This window comes from Crocodylus siamensis, chromosome 5 (assembly GCF_052110815.1).
Source record: "Crocodylus siamensis isolate JL-2025a chromosome 5, ASM5211081v1, whole genome shotgun sequence".
NCBI lineage: Eukaryota > Metazoa > Chordata > Crocodylia > Crocodylidae > Crocodylus > Crocodylus siamensis.
The window spans coordinates 187266120-187280277 of record NC_143399.1 but is presented as its reverse complement, the minus strand read 5'-3'; the positions used below and the strand labels follow the sequence as shown (position 1 = coordinate 187280277).

Below are 14158 nucleotides of genomic sequence, written 5' to 3'. Positions count from 1 at the left end.
ACCAGCAGCACACTTATAAGATGGGAAACTGCCTTCACGAGAGCATGGAGGCAGAAAGGGGTCTTGGAGTCATTATTGACTCCAAGATGAACACGGGCCGACAATGCGAGGTCACGGTTGGCAGGGTTAACCGGACCTTGTCATGCATCCACAGGTGCATCTCATGTAGGGCCAAGTAGGTGATCCTCCCGCTCTGCGCGACACTGGTCAGGCCACAGCTGGAGTACTGTGTCCAGTTCTGTGTGCCCCACTTCAAGAGGGATGTGGACAACATTGAGAGATTCCAAAGGAGAGCCACCCACATGATCTGGGGACAACAGGACAGACCCTACAATGAGAGACTGCAGGACCTGAACCTGTTCAACCTTCACAAGAGAAGGCTGAGGGGGGACCTGGTGACAGTCTATAAACTCACTAGGGGGGACCAGAAGGGTTTGGGAGATACCTTGTTTCCCCTAGTGCCCCCTGGCATAAGAAGGAATAACAGCCACAAGTTGTTGGAGAGTAGGTTTAGATTAGACATCCATAAGAACTACTTCACAGTTAGAGCAGCTAGGATCTGGAACTGACTTCCAAGGGAAGTGGTGCTGGCTCCTACCCTGGGGGCCTTTAAAAAGAGGCTTGATGCCTACCTGGCTGGAGTCATTTGAGCCCAGTTTTTCTCCCGCCCAGGCAGGGGGTTGGACTTGAAGATCTGCAAGGTCCCTTCCGACCCTACTTCTATGATTCTATGATCCCCTGTGGTTTCAAAATGACCACATAAGCATGCTGTCAGGATAATGTCCCAAAGGTCAGAATGGTAGACATTATAAAATATAGCAAAATAAGAGTCAATGCAATCTTAGTGTGGTCCATGAAAGGCAGGAGAGATTGTTCTTGATACATGTACAGTATTTTTCCCAGCTGATTTCAGTTGCTGATTACACTGAAATGGAGTACTCTCCTTCCACAGGATGAGCACAGGCAATAAGTGCAGAAGGCAGACAAGCCTGTTTCAGAATCCTAGGCATGCACAGTACTGCAGTTAAAGAAAGTCCTAGTACTGAAAATATTGACCACTGTAAAAAGCAGTAGAGATCTGGGCTCTTGCAACACCTAAAGGCCACCCAATACCATGGAGGTTGCCAATTCTAAGCAATACAGTAGGACAAATAGAGAAGCTAGAAGACTGAAAATGATTGTGCCAGTGTAGCCCCTATCCAGTACACTCAATGTTGAAGAAAAATCACAAATCAGAGTTAATACAAGAGGAGTTCTGCCAGAGGTTATTAGTCATGAGGCCTGGATTAGAAATAGTTTAAGCACTGCAGGAATAATGGTTCCATGTAGGCATCAATGCTGAAGCCTCTGTCGCAAGACCTGGACAGTCATGCTGGTCCAGGAAGCCTCTTGTATAGGCCTGCCCTTTTCCTTCTTGAGGGCATCTTTTAACAGGGACCTGCCTCTAATTTTCTCCAGAGTGTAAACTTTCTGTTCAGAAGCTTTTTGTCCCGCTTTCCTGAATGATCAGCTGAAGCCTTAATAAACAGGGCTCTGGATCTAGCATACTATGACTACAGCTCTCTTGGAAACTCCCTTATATAGGAGTGATAGATAGCAGGGTCAGAAGTCAGTCAGTCTTGGATTTATCAAATAAGAACCTCTGGTGATGGATCTCTCCTAGAAAAAGATTTATATTTTGGACATTCTGCAGGAATGTGAGTTTCTCCCCTCAGAAAACATCAAGAATGCTTGTCCTTAAGGGACATTAAACATTAATCCTGTAAGATTTAGGATTAACCATTTCTAAACTCTAGTACCATGAATCTTTGTACACAAGCTTAGCGAAATGTACTGGCAATGAGCACTCAAGTAAGCTAGCTATACTAAAATAAACTAGGAAAAGGAATATTATTCACAAAAAGGTAAACAAGAATCTAGTATAGTTTAAGAAATGAATGGACAGCAGCTCCAGTTTGAAGCAATGGAGTGGAGACTAACCATCTTTATACCACATGCCTGTTTATACAGCCCACAGTGATTATTGCTGAGGAAAAAAACCCTAAATTCTTAAATGTATGTTATGCACACACATCTTAACCGGAATATTAATGGAAAATACCCAAGGAGAAATGGAAATCCCTACATGCCTGGGCTATAGAAGTGTCTCTAAATTCCCAGTCTGTCTCAAGCACTATCCAATCAGACTAATCAGCTTCAGCCATTTTCCATCTAGTCCATCATCCCTGTCTTCTTCAGATAAAAAATCCAATGATTTCTATGCTGAATATCCTCCTGATATTCCCATGGTGGTTATTTCCATAATAGGTAGAATTTAATTTGTCATTCTAAAATTTCATATAATGGCAAAACTTTAGTAGCCGCCTTAAACTTACGTGGTGCTAGGTCATCTTCAAAAACATGTGTCATGCTGATTACATCCTCAGTTCCATGTTTTCTTACAAGCTCTGAAATAAGATAATAATTTCTACTCCATAAAAATGCACTTCATATAATGCTGGTATTTAAAACTTCATAATCTTTAAAATGCCAAGAAGAGTAAGTATCAATTTAGATAACTATTTAAACAATGGCAAACAAATGTAGGAATGCTATTTTTGACACAGATTGGCAGGGTTCTTTTACTGACCTACATTGTTAGCAAGAGTCAGCACCCTATATCAAGCTATTTAAATTCTGCTTAAGCACTGCACTAGCTTATTAACTAAAAGTTTGGGACATGAACCACTTTTATCCAAGTCTTAAGTAAAAATTTCACGTCAGGCACATCTACACGGTCATTAATGCACTTTAATTATGGTGCATTAAGTTTAGTACCTGTAATGAGAGGTACTAACTTAATACACCATTATAGGCACTATTGCGCATTTGCACAAACGAATGGTCTTTTGTGACATTAATGCACAGTAGACTAAGTCTACTGTACATCAGCATAGGTTTTGCCCGCCATGCTAATGCACAGTAGAATTAGTCTACTGTGCTTGAAGTATCTCATGTAAATGTACCCACTGAAATTTGTCATGCTATAGCTGTTTCAGCTATCACTGAAAATTAAGCCCAGAAAGTGGTACGCTTAAACCTTTACCGGCTCTCTATATTTTGTCTCTTGCTCAACATCCAGGTTGGATAACTGCAATCTTGAATAACTGACAGGTTTAAGATGTTGTTTCCAGCCCTGGCCATTTTCAAAGCACTTACAGTTTCTGATAGTGAACTTCTGCAGATGTTACAACTAGCAAGACCAATAAATTTTTTTTTAAAAAAGGCAGTTAATGTGAAGTGAATTCAAAAGTCTAAACCAGTAGTGAAATCAAAACTCCTGACAGGAAACATCATACACACACACACACACACACACATATACACACACACACACACACACAAGCAAATCTTGAAACATATGACCCAAACTTAATAAAATATAGCTTTAGCTTAAGAACATCAGCAGTGGTGACTGATGTAACCTGTTGCATTAGATACAGATGTGTTATAATAAATATATCTTTGTTAAATTTCTTAACTAAAATTGTAAATAAATAAATAAAACAGCCTTGTCAAATAAAAGCAAAAAGTAAGGTGAAAAGAAGCAAAAATCCAAAATGGTAAAGAAAGGAGATAAAAATCTTCCCTTTCATAAATCTACATTGATTGACATCTTCTGGGAGCCTGGAAGAACTGGTTCAATCCATTCCCAAAGTTTTAGTAAGATGGAGAGAAATCAAATAAACCGATAAAAAAATTACATAAACCATAGATAAATATTAAACTACATGAACTACAGGGGAAAGAAAAAAAAATCAGAGACCTCGAACAAATCCAAGAAGACCTGATGCTGATTTGCATGTCACCCTCTACTCCCTCCTTAGTCTCCCAGGTGGTATACATGAAAAATCTATGTTGTGAAGTACAAACAATAAATAGTTTGGCTGTAAACCTATCTCTTGACTCTTACCAGTAGCCAATTTACCAGCACACCTGAAATCCACGTAACAGTATGAACACCAACACCATCCAAACTTGAAAAGGCTGGGAAATACTCATTTAAGAATATCAGAGGTGTTTTTTTCAAGCCTAGAAATATTTGATTTTAACAGTATAATAATGTTCTGATAAGAAAAGCTCTTCTTGAGTTTTTTAGTGAGTACTAAAATTAATTCATTGTCCCTGCCACTCCTCTTATTCTGAGGTCAGGAAAGTTAGGCTGTATATTTGGACAAACGAACAACAATATTAATCAAAACTAAATTGTAGAATCCTTTAAAACTTTTTAGAAGTTCCAAAATAATTATGCAAAGTGCAACTTACAAACATTCATGCCTTTTTAGCACCTTATGTAAAGCACTGGCAAACTAATTTAACATATTCTAAATTCTGGAGACAATTAACTTTCTCACCTTCTAAAATAGCCTTCGGGTCTCTCTGAGCTATTGCTACTGGGTTCGACTTTCTTTTCTTTTCTCTGTCAAAAGTTAAAATATTTCAACTCTACCTTTAAAAAGAAAGTCAAACAGTAAACATCTAAAATTACCTTAAAACTCTTGCAATCTGAGGAATATCTTCTAGGTTCTAGAGCTACATATCATTCTCATTTCACTTTTGAACTATTGAGCTCAACAAGAATCTTGAAAGAATAGAATATAAGCCTAATATTTCTGGACCACTCTTTCCCTATTACAAAAAACGTGCACATGTAAAATTATTTTATTCCATATATTTTGGGCTATAAACCAAATACTGATTTACACAAGGAAACAGAGTTAAAGGTCTTTTGAAACCTTTGTGTGCTTCAAAATGTCATTCATTCTTGAAATTACTTATTGGCATAATGCATTTTTAAAACAAGAGAAGAAAAATAACATAATTGCATATAAAATTACACAACTTATTAAAGTAGCAACATAAATGAAACTACAGTAGTGGTTATATTCTAAGCATGTATCTCTGTGGTTTAATAATTCAGTAACTTTAAACACAATTTATACCTTTTCATAGAGATTCTAAAACCTTTTATAAACGGATGCTTGCACAATATAAATATTATGCAACTGAAGGTATAAGGGGCAACTACATTCTGGTCATTTTACTTTAATCACTAAATTGATACAGATTTCTAGATGTAATAACTTGCTCAAGCGAAAAGTATTGTTGATTCTATCCTGAGGTAAGATGCCCAGCAGATCCACAGGAATCAAGTCTCTGGCCCCAAGTAGGATGCAGCAGTATGAATCTGCTCACTAAAAATTGTTTTCATGAAGTCACTTGCTTCTTTCTCCATAGTATGTTGGATGCAATAAATGGACCCAAAGAGTCAAAAATGTTAAAATGACTCTGCCACAGTACAACTTTAAACAACTGAACTGACTGTTGGCAAACAATCGCTAAGGCTGCAAACAAACATTGCATTATTATCCCAAGATAAACCATTTTATTCCAGGACAAAATGCCAGCACCAGAAACTCTTAAAAGTTTTCCAGATAAGAGGTAGTAACAGCTTATCAAAGGATATTGCAAAGTACATCTGTACAGTTACCCCAAGATTACTGTATTAAATCAATGGTAGAAAAAGTGACACTGCATTCAGCCACTCACCATGCCCTGACTAGAAGGCGATGTGTATACACAGCAATTACAGGTTATTTTTATCCTGGAACAAACAGGCACAACTTATCCAAGGGCAAATGCAATGTTTGATGCTAGCCTATTAAAAATCTATTTCACATTTAAGCTATTAAATAACGGTTTTGTTTTAAACATCCCTTTTTCTCTTTAGTTGCACTGTTCTAAAAAGGAAAAGCCCCACATGACAGTCTTTTAAACAGTAATAACTTACCTTCTTGGGAGGGGGGAAGGAGAAGAAGATGGAGCAGGGAACACACTGGCATAGGTTCAAATGGTACTATTATTATATAAGTAAGAATTACATTCAGATCCCATTCTGGAACTTGTTCCCTTCCTTGAAAAAGAACCTGGTCTGCACTTTAAGAGACCTGAGGGCTTCCAGGTAAGAAAACACGTGGCATGTAGAAAGCTAAGATAGCTTCCAGGTAGATCTTAACCAAAATGACAGAAAGGTCAGCTTGACTAAAATCCAGTCAATAATCTAGTATATCTAATATGGTAGAATTGATCAACTTTCTATTTTTCACACAGCATCAGGAAAGAAACCTGGCCTGTTTTTCCAGGTACATATACTTAGTCACAGCCTTCCTGCTGTGGACAACACCTCTGACTAGGGCTAAACACTTTTCCTCTTTCTATGAAAGCCATCCAGAATCTAGACTGTGAGACAAGGAATGGAGATCTGGGTGCAGAACCCTCACTCCTAATGTCTAGAAGCAGAGCAGGGTCCCAAGAGAAATGGAAAATTGTCCCAGGCATTCAGGGGCTATCAAGATGAGTAAGCCCCATTCCTACTTCACTTGTTGGAATTAGTGGTGTGAGGGAGTGCACATAGTAGGCTCTGTGATTCTTCTGTCTTAAATCCACCCAAGGGAGAACCACGGCTGAACCCACAGAAGCAAAAAAGTGGCATTCCCTGGCTGCACTTGTTTATGGTCAGATGGTCCCATTCTACAAATACAACACTGAGTGCTGAGTCCCACTTACAATGCAAGGAGCTAGACTTATAAATGCTTTGCCATTTAGAGACTGAGTAAATGTTCCACATGCTGTGGATTTGGTTGCTGATGTACAGTTGCCATAGGTTGGTAGAATCTCACCACAGGAAGAAAGTATCTGGCATAAGTCGCCTATCATGACCTAGACCTGACAACCTCAAATTCAACAGAAGTAAGACCATGAGAGCTCTCAGCACCTCTCTGAGCTTAACCAACTGATATGAAACATCACTGCTTCCAATAACCAGAGAACCTGTATTTGGAGTTCTCCCAAATAAACTCACCAGCCCATCAGTGAGGTATCTGTTACTGAAGTGACACTGGATGGTATAACACTGCATGCATTGCTTAGATCCTTCTGCCAAATTATGGAGACAAGCACCAGCTCAGGTTCTGTGACTATATATTTAAATGAATCTCCTCCAGACCCAGAATAAGCCTTAACTCAATTCTGGTATTCCTCCTATGGGAGGCAGGCTTTTGCTGACATTGAGTCTTAAGTAGGCTTCTATGAACAAAAAATTCTAAGCTGGATCCAAAATTGATTTCTGGTGACTGATGAGAAGCTCCAGAGATTATAATAGGCTCATTGTCTTTCATAGGTTGCTTGATGCTTGAGCAGTCAAAGAACCTCTTAACAACCAGCCATCAAAGTACAAATAACCTGCTTCCCCTATCCCTGAGATAGACTGCAACTATCAAGAGGACCTAGCTGAAGACTCACAGGGCTATGAAAAGGCTAAATGGTATTGGTAGTAGACTTCCCATCGCGAATTGGTAACACTTCGTATGTGAGGAACTGACTAGCTTGGCATTGACGGATACCCTGTAGGCCATTTCCTTGAAACAATGGGGTCTGTAAGCCTGTCTGCATACCAGCAGTTTCTGGATGAATGTCTACACATCAAGTGGGTACTATTAGAATAGTGATCTAGTACTTGAAGAGGATATTTAACATATTTTCTCATATACAGCATGCCCTTGATGGCATGCTCTGTTTTTGGATGGCCCTAGGAAGAAAAAAAAAGTTCTTACCTTGGAGTACAGGTTTAGGTTTAGGTTCTCAAGGGCTCAGACTTCACAGTGGGATACACTGGAATAGGACCATGCAGCAAATTCAATGACACACCAACCCCACACACTAGCCCAGTCTGGTGCATGGTGCCATGTTAGTCAGGGGGCTTCCCAGGGGCCCAGAAATTTGCTGGTGGGAAAGCAATGGTAGTACTGAGCCACTGAGTCACTCTGGGACCCACAGCAATTAATGCTGCCACTGCTCCCCTGCTGCCAGATCTCCAGATCTCTAGGGATCTGTTTTTCTCAGGTATTATGCATAACTGTACTTCCCACAGATGGTGCAAGGAAAAACGTGTGCATTTTATGCAAGAAAATATAGTGTTTGTTTATTTAATTTTTATGCCACGCTCCCCAGAAAGCTCAGAGCATCTTACAATAAAAACAAAATAATAAAACAATAAAACAGTATCCCAAAAAATACACAGAATTAACCCCACCTGCTGGCAGTTTGATGAGGAATATACAAAGTGGTCAGGACTGTACAGAAGCCCATCTGAAAGGATGGTGCTAAGCACTGTGATGTTCAACAGAAAAGGACAGCAAATTAGCCACCACAGTCTTTACCATCAAGTCTGTTGCCAGGCAGCACTTCAGTACTGAAAGATCTACCGAAGTAAGTGTTGCTAACTGTGAGCACTTTTGATGTGATGTGGAGAATGGTGCTGTACAGTCAGCTGATGTTACCAGCTGATGGTACCAATTCTGGCTCCACCAGAATTGACAACTGTCAATGTCACAGGCCCTCTGGCAGGATAGGGTATCATGAAGTCATGTCCTCTGACTAACTCATCAAAGGAATGAATGCTCCTTCTTCCCTTCATACTCTGAACCATGGGCTTGGAACCAGACAGTTCTGGTTTGACATGTTCTAACCTTCCCTGGGCTTCCACGGAAATTGTTTATGGGCAAGAAATACTGGGGCCTGATATTGGCACTATGATTAAAGCTCCCATTTACCCATAAACCTCATCCATCATTTGTGTGGGTCTGATCTCCCCCCCATAAAGACCTTTCTAAGGGTCTATTCCTGGGTGTAACTGGATCTCAACCAGGACCAATGATTAGCACCCATCTTGCCAGCACTGGAGAAGACATTCTGTGCTGATTCCCCATACTACGCAGTGAATGGTGCCATAATGAGATTCTCAACCATAGACTGGATATAGAGCTGAAATATCTGCCAAGAAGACAATGTTAAAGCTTATTCTCCCTGTCTTTTCAAGCTCTCAGTTTAAAAGGCACACAAATTGAGCAGTTGTCAGGAATGAGAGTTTTCTTCAGGTATAAAAAGCATCTTGGGTGGCTATTGCAAGTTGAAATCAGGCCATCCCAGGAAGGACATGGCAGAAACAACAAAGAGCAAGCAGGAAAAAGGCACCCCTTCCTTTCCCTGACAAGCCCAGGGGCCACAAATTGTGCCTGACTAGAAGTTTTAGTATGTCTTTCTAGGCTTGAAGGCTGGTAGGAACTTGAGAGAAGGGTTCTACATTTTCTACCCAGGTAATTAAGAGGAACTTGTGTATACTCTACAGATACTGCTAAAAAGGCAAAAAAAAAAGTCTCTAGTTGAAGCTCAAGAGGTATGAGAAACAAGTGATAATGAATATATAGAGAATTACTCAAGGAAAAAATAATGTTCACATGCAACGCAGAACATATTCAAATATTCATTTTTTCTGTCTTTCACTATTCATTATTAGTAAGCCTAATAATATTTAATAATTCCCTTACTGTTTGGCTAGAGGTGGTTGGACAGACTTTGGCAGATGGTGAATGCGGTTTCTTAGTTCTTCAAGACTTCTGATGTGTTGTGTTAGTTTAATTATGCTATCTGTTATGTCCTTATCAGCCATAGGAAGCTGCAGTTCTGGAAAAAGTTCATCTTTTCCTAACTAAGAGAAGCAGACACTGAAAATGTTGGAGTAGCAATTTAAAATACAATAAATTAGTAGGGTCTAGTTTAAAGTATTTTGACTATAAAGAAAAAACAACTATTATCATTTAGAATGGTAGAGATTTACACAAATACAGTAAATAGATTTAACCAGCATCCACAACAATTGCTAGATATAGTTCAACTCTACAGACCTTGTAGGTCTGTTCACCTAGTACAAATGTTTAAAATAAATAGTTAACTGGTTTCTGGTCATGTTGAACAAAAAAGGATAGCACATTAGCCATGATAGTGAAGATCCTCTAGATCGTTTCTTATGTGTTAGATATTGTTAGATATTGTCAGATGATGCAACCACAGTGAAGTCAAAATGCTGCTATGCTACAGAAGTTTTCAAATAGACTTGCCTTCAGAAATAAAAAATGGTTCTAAACTGTTTTCCTGGAAATTTATTCAAAATTCAATCAACACAGCATGTTTTCCTGAAATATCCTTATATTAGCATTCCCTGAGAAGCAAGTTGTATTTGTCTTCTTAAGAGGAAAGTCTCAAATCTCCGATCATAGTGACAGAGGCAGTATTGTTAATAAATTTACTTATGAAAAAGTGCAGACCAGTATTTAAGACACAATATATTGCAGTTCTTGCAATATAAAGTTAAGTCAAAAGAGACAGTTAGTAGATGTTAGAATTACCTCTTCCATCTGCTGGACTTCCTTTCCAAACCACTTCATGAAAAAAATATAAATACATATCAGTCACTGACAAATTAAAGTGATAGTTCAAATTAAAAAAGAATGAAAATAATAAAATATTACACAGCAAATCAAAACTTAAGTTCTTACCTTAGTCAAAGACTCTAATATCTAGAAAAACAGAAGGATTATCACTAAAGATAACACAAAACATAATTAAACATCTAACAATTATACCAATTTTATGATGATTTAACTAAAGAAATTGACTTATTTGAATACAATTAACTTTTTAGGCAATCGGACTTCATCATAACATTATCTTGTAATGGAAAAATGTATCTTATTGCAATGAAATATAAAAAGCAGAAAACTTATTTTAAAAACTCTCTTTATTCAGAAAGATGTCATGGTCCCAATAATACATTAAAACCAGCAGCTGCCCAAACATTCCGTGCTGCAATCACAGGATACCCTTAAGAGGTGCTTCACTTCTCTCCCTGACTCTGCAGCGGGCAGGCTCATTATATATAGACTCCCTGCCCAAGCCAGTGGTATAATCAGCAGTCACAGTGAACCCTGATGCAGAAGCAGACCTTTCTTTCCCCGTGATTTGGGCCATACACTTCTCACTTTCTGCTCCCAAATCTTCCACACTCCGAGCTCAAAGAAGACTATGAGAACAACCACAAGAGTGGATCCCCAGGAAGGGGAAGGGCAGTCACACCCCCATTCAAGTCCTCCTCTACTCCTGCCATCCATGAGCCCTAAGGGCACCTATACACATGCCCAATGCCTCTGAGACATTCTAATTAGAACACATCAGAATAGACTCTGTTAATTGAGTATGCTGGAGTATTCTAATTAAAACACTCCAGCAGCCTCAGTGTCACATTTATTTAGTGTCCCCACATTTCAAACCAGTGTCAGGAGTACTTTTACTAAAGTTTGTCTAACTAGCTTTAGTTAAAGTGCCTCCACTGCCATTTTGAAGCACAAGACATTGAATACATGAGACTCTGAAGGCACTTTAATTACAGCAGTTCCCAAGAGCTACTTTAATTAAAAGACCACCACCACCACCACCCTGGATCATGTGCGAAGATGCCCTAAGGGCCCAATCATGACAAAGCTACTTTGACCAGCCCCTCCTCACTAGCCCAGTGCACAGCCCACAGCATCTCCCAAATCAGCTAAGGAACCTGTTGGAGCTGAACTGCCTGGCCCCTCTTCCTAAGATGAGTGGGCACACAGCAATACTTTTCTCATTCTGCCCAGCTGCAAAGGCCAAAGACCTTATCTGACCACATACCCCTTTTCAAAATCCTAGATCTGCTACTGAACACTCAATATCCAATATCCACAGACCAGGTACAGCAATCTCAATCTCACCCTCTCTCAACTAGCAAAAAGAACCAAACAAATATTAACTGTGGCTGTTGATGTAAACGTATGGCTTTGGAACTTCAGCTTATGGCAACAAGAAAGGAACAGACCCGCGCAGTCTTATGTATTCACATGCTAAATGACCACATTCAGTGTGATTACAATGGCAATTCCAAGATTGCAAAATTGAGAATTGTGCATGTAAGCCAAAGTTTCAAACATTTCTCCAAAAAAAGCCAATAAAAATTTAGTAAAAGCAAGTCCAAGTTTAAAAAATAAATCTATACTTTCATGTATAATCTTAATATTACATACTTCTTTCTGTTCCTGAAGTGTTGTCTCTAACTGTTTTGCAATTGATGAAAAACCTAGTAGTGATGTAGTCATGTCCTCATGACCTTCCTTTTAGAGAAAAAAAAAGTTTTTATACAATCCATCCATATTCTATGGAAACCCTATGAACTCAGAAAATTTGCCTTAAAATTTAAGCCATGAATGCATATTTACTTGATTAAATAAACCAATTTAGTTATAGTTTTATTATAGAAGTGTTTGAAGTCATTTTATTTTAATTTAAAGCTGTTTTTCTTTAGATTATTAAAATATAAATATGTTAATCACATTTTTTCACCATTATAATCTTTAGCATAGCTTTACTGCAATGCACTTCACTGCTTACCATTTCACTTGCTAAAGGAATATTTTGAGTTTTCTTCATAACTACGAGACTTTATTATAAAAGACTCCTATTTAAACTTTTTAAAATAAATTTATTGGAACACCTTTAATTATGCTGTGTGTTTAAGCATTTAAAGGCAGCTATTAATATCAATTCAAATAAACTCATACATCTCTTTAATAGGATTAAATATTTGCCTCCTGGAACAAATGTATGTGGAGTCTTGATGAGCATTAACAAAAATGTTGGTTAAATTAATTAAGCAGACAAGGTTCTTTGGGTAAATCTTACATCTTTTATTAGCCAAACTCAAATAGTCGGAAAAATTCTTCTTTGCATGCTTTTGGATATAAATGCCCTTTATCAAGCTGAGGAAGCACCTATAGTTGATGTGTGCTCTTCCTCAATGGACTGAGTAGTAAAGAAGCAAGGGCCTGGTACCAAAGACAGGAATACCCAATTACCTACGGGGAAACATTTCTTATAAGAAAACCTCTTTCTCTCCAATCTCTCAGTTCTAATCCTCAAAGGGAATTTGCAAAACACCTTTCATTGATGAACATATGAACTTCACACTTCACTAACCTCCTGGGTGCAAAAAATCATGGACTAAATATAGACATTGGATTATACAGACACATTATAACCTGCCTAACATCCAACTCCCCAGGTACCTCTCCACTATGTACCAGCCACATTCATTCCCCTAACCCCTCCTACCCAACCTGCTCTCACCCACTGACTCCTCAATTTACTCTTCACTGACTGGCTTTCTTGCATGCATACTGGCCAGTAATAAAAAAGGATTCTACAAGTATATCAAGAGAAAGAAGACAACCAAAAAAACTATAGGTCCCCTAAAGAATGCAATCTGATACAGATGAAGCAAAGAAGGCTGAAGTATGCAATGCCTTATTTATTTCAGTCCTCATAAGTAGGAACAGCTAACAGGGAATGAGCTCAACTGGCAACAAAGTCAGGGAAAAAGACAAACAGCTGAGAGTAATGGCAGAACAGGTTATGGATTACTTAAAAAAACTAGATGTTTTCAAGTTGACATGGCTGGATGGGATGCACCCTAGGGTCCTGAAGAAACTGGCTGAGGTAATTTCATAGCAATCTGTTCCCCCGGTGAGGACTTGTGAAGGTCAGGAGAGGTCCCAGATGATTGGAAACAAGCCAATATAGTGCACATTTTTACAACATGGAAGAAAGACCAGTTAGTCTGGCCTCAATATCTGAAAGATGATGGAGCAGGTTCTCATGGAACCAACTGTGAAGCACAGAGAAGAATAAGGCAATCTGAAACAACCAGCATGGATTTGCCAAGAGTTAGTCATGCCTAACTACTGCTGCATTTGGTGAGTAAGTTATCCCTCCTAAGATCCAAAATTACCTGGACAGACTGGAAAAATGGTCCACATGAACTTCAACCAGATGAAATTCAATAAGAACAAGTACAAAGTCCTGCCCTTCAGGCAAAATAACTGCATGTACAAATATAGACAGGGGGATGATTGGCTACACTGCAGTACTGCAGAGAAGGGCATAAGGGCTGCAGTGGACCATAAACTGAATATGAACCAACAGCATGCTCTTGTTGCAACAAAGACTAACAGCATACTGGAGTATATTCCCAGGAATGTCACTTGCAAATTAAAGGAAGTGATTTTTCCATTCTATTAGGCAATAGTGAGGCCTCACCTGGAGTACTGTATCTGGTTTTGGTCCTGACACTTCAAGAAGTGACCACCCCCATTGTCAGAAAGATGACTCTCCCTTATCTCCAACCTAAATTTCTTCTGCTGCA

At 38.8% G+C, this 14158-nt stretch overlaps 1 protein-coding gene across 1 annotated transcript in view; it reads right to left on the bottom strand.

Moving 5' to 3' along the window:
* The window catches only part of CCDC7 (coiled-coil domain containing 7), a 178256-nt gene that overhangs the window by 137399 nt on the left and 26699 nt on the right, over positions 1-14158 (bottom strand). The window contains exons 6-11 of the mRNA XM_090047535.1: positions 11985-12071; positions 10434-10454; positions 10284-10316; positions 9426-9586; positions 4395-4459; positions 2376-2447 (exon numbers count right to left, since the gene is read on the bottom strand). Coding sequence (XP_089903661.1) covers positions 2376-2447; positions 4395-4459; positions 9426-9586; positions 10284-10316; positions 10434-10454; positions 11985-12071 — 439 coding nt within the window. The remainder of the gene's footprint in view (positions 1-2375; positions 2448-4394; positions 4460-9425; positions 9587-10283; positions 10317-10433; positions 10455-11984; positions 12072-14158) is intronic.